The sequence below is a fragment of the Apis dorsata genome, unplaced genomic scaffold, assembly GCF_000469605.1.
Source record: "Apis dorsata unplaced genomic scaffold, Apis dorsata 1.3 scaffold_133, whole genome shotgun sequence".
NCBI classification, from domain to species: domain Eukaryota; kingdom Metazoa; phylum Arthropoda; class Insecta; order Hymenoptera; family Apidae; genus Apis; species Apis dorsata.
In genome coordinates this window covers 208,954-210,515 of record NW_006263426.1, presented here as the reverse complement: position 1 = coordinate 210,515, position 1,562 = coordinate 208,954, and the positions used below count along the sequence as shown (strand labels likewise).

The window sequence follows — 1,562 nt, the reverse complement described above, 5'->3', positions numbered from 1 at the left end:
TATGCCGCCCCTGTACAGATCGCCGGTTGTTGCTCATCGGGACGATCAGGACGTGCCGGAGAACTTGAGTAAACCCGTTACCACTGCCCCGACCACGTCCCCACATTCCCCCGCGGTTGTGTCCAACTCTCGTCATTCCTTTCACGACAATCACCTCCACCATCATCACCACCATCACCAACAACAACAACAACAACAACAACAACAACAACATCATCATCAACAACAACAACATCATCAACAACAACAACAACAACAACAACAGCAACAAAAGCAGCAACAACTCGAGCAAAGGGACGAGATCAAGCTCGAGCACCGATCGCCTATGCAGGACCAGTATCAACACCAACGGCCCACGAGTCACGAGCCCACCGAGAGGATAACGCCTAAGAAAGAGCCGGAGGAGGCCGAGGAGCCGACGGAGGAGGATAGCGAGGATTTCGAAGAGACGACCAGACGGTATTTGAATTCACCCCAATCCTCTGTCAATCCACCCTCTCAACCGCAGACTTACGAAGACTGTAGCATGGACAGTAAGATGAGCGGCCGACTCGAAGGTGACGCCGACATGGAGGTCGACGAGGAGATCGAGGAACAGCCCGAAAATTTGTCCGGTCGGGGAACGATTAATCGTTTGCCGCAACACATTGTCGCGTATCCCGGGGCATCCCCCGCGAGCAGTAGCGCGAGCAGCGGTAGCCTTCAAACATCCTTCGCGGGGATTCTGTTCCCAGGGCCGCCCGCGCATCACCAAATACCGCACCATCCAGCCCCAACTACGGTAAACACGTCCGCCGTCAATACGAACGAGATGATCGACCCGGCCAAGGATCCAGCCATCTATTCCAGCCTGTTGCCACGGCCGGGCAGCAACGACAACTCGTGGGAAAGTTTGATCGAGATCACCAAGACCTCGGAAACGTCCAAGTTGCAGCAACTGGTGGACAACATCGAGCACAAATTGACCGATCCGAACCAGTGCGTGATTTGCCANGAGTCTTGTCCTGCAAAAGCGCGTTGCAGATGCATTACAGGACCCACACGGGCGAGCGGCCGTTCAAGTGCAAGATCTGCGGCCGGGCGTTCACCACAAAGGGTAACTTGAAGACTCACATGGGCGTGCACAGGGCGAAGCCGCCGCTCAGGGTGTTGCATCAGTGCCCCGTTTGCCACAAGAAATTCACGAACGCGCTGGTGTTGCAGCAACACATACGGCTGCACACCGGCGAGCCGACGGAGCTCAGCCCGGAGCAGATTCAAGCCGGCGAGGTGAACGAGTTCCCGCCCGGCTATCCGCACCACCCGCTGGCATCCTTCCTCCCGCAGGGCTTTCCACCCATTCACCCTGCCGGAGCCGGCTTCCCCTTGAGTTTCCCCCCGACCCGGCAACAGGCGTTGGAAAGACAGGCTCAGGAGAACGATGTGGACGGGAAGGACGAGCCGCAGCATCAGCATCAGCATCAGCATCAGCACCAGCACCAACACCAGCATCAACACCAGCATCAACACCAGCATCAGCATCAGCATCAGCATCAGCATCAGCTTCAGCTTCAACATCAGCA

The 1,562-nt window shown here is 56.8% G+C and overlaps 1 protein-coding gene across 1 annotated transcript in view; it reads left to right on the top strand.

Annotated features, from left to right (window-relative positions):
* LOC102677610 (homeotic protein spalt-major-like) overlaps positions 1-1,562 on the top strand; it is a 12,660-nt gene that overhangs the window by 4,175 nt on the left and 6,923 nt on the right. Inside the window, 2 exon segments of the mRNA XM_031509252.1 lie at positions 2-989; positions 992-1,560. Of these exon segments, the coding sequence (XP_031365112.1) occupies positions 2-989; positions 992-1,560 (1,557 nt within the window).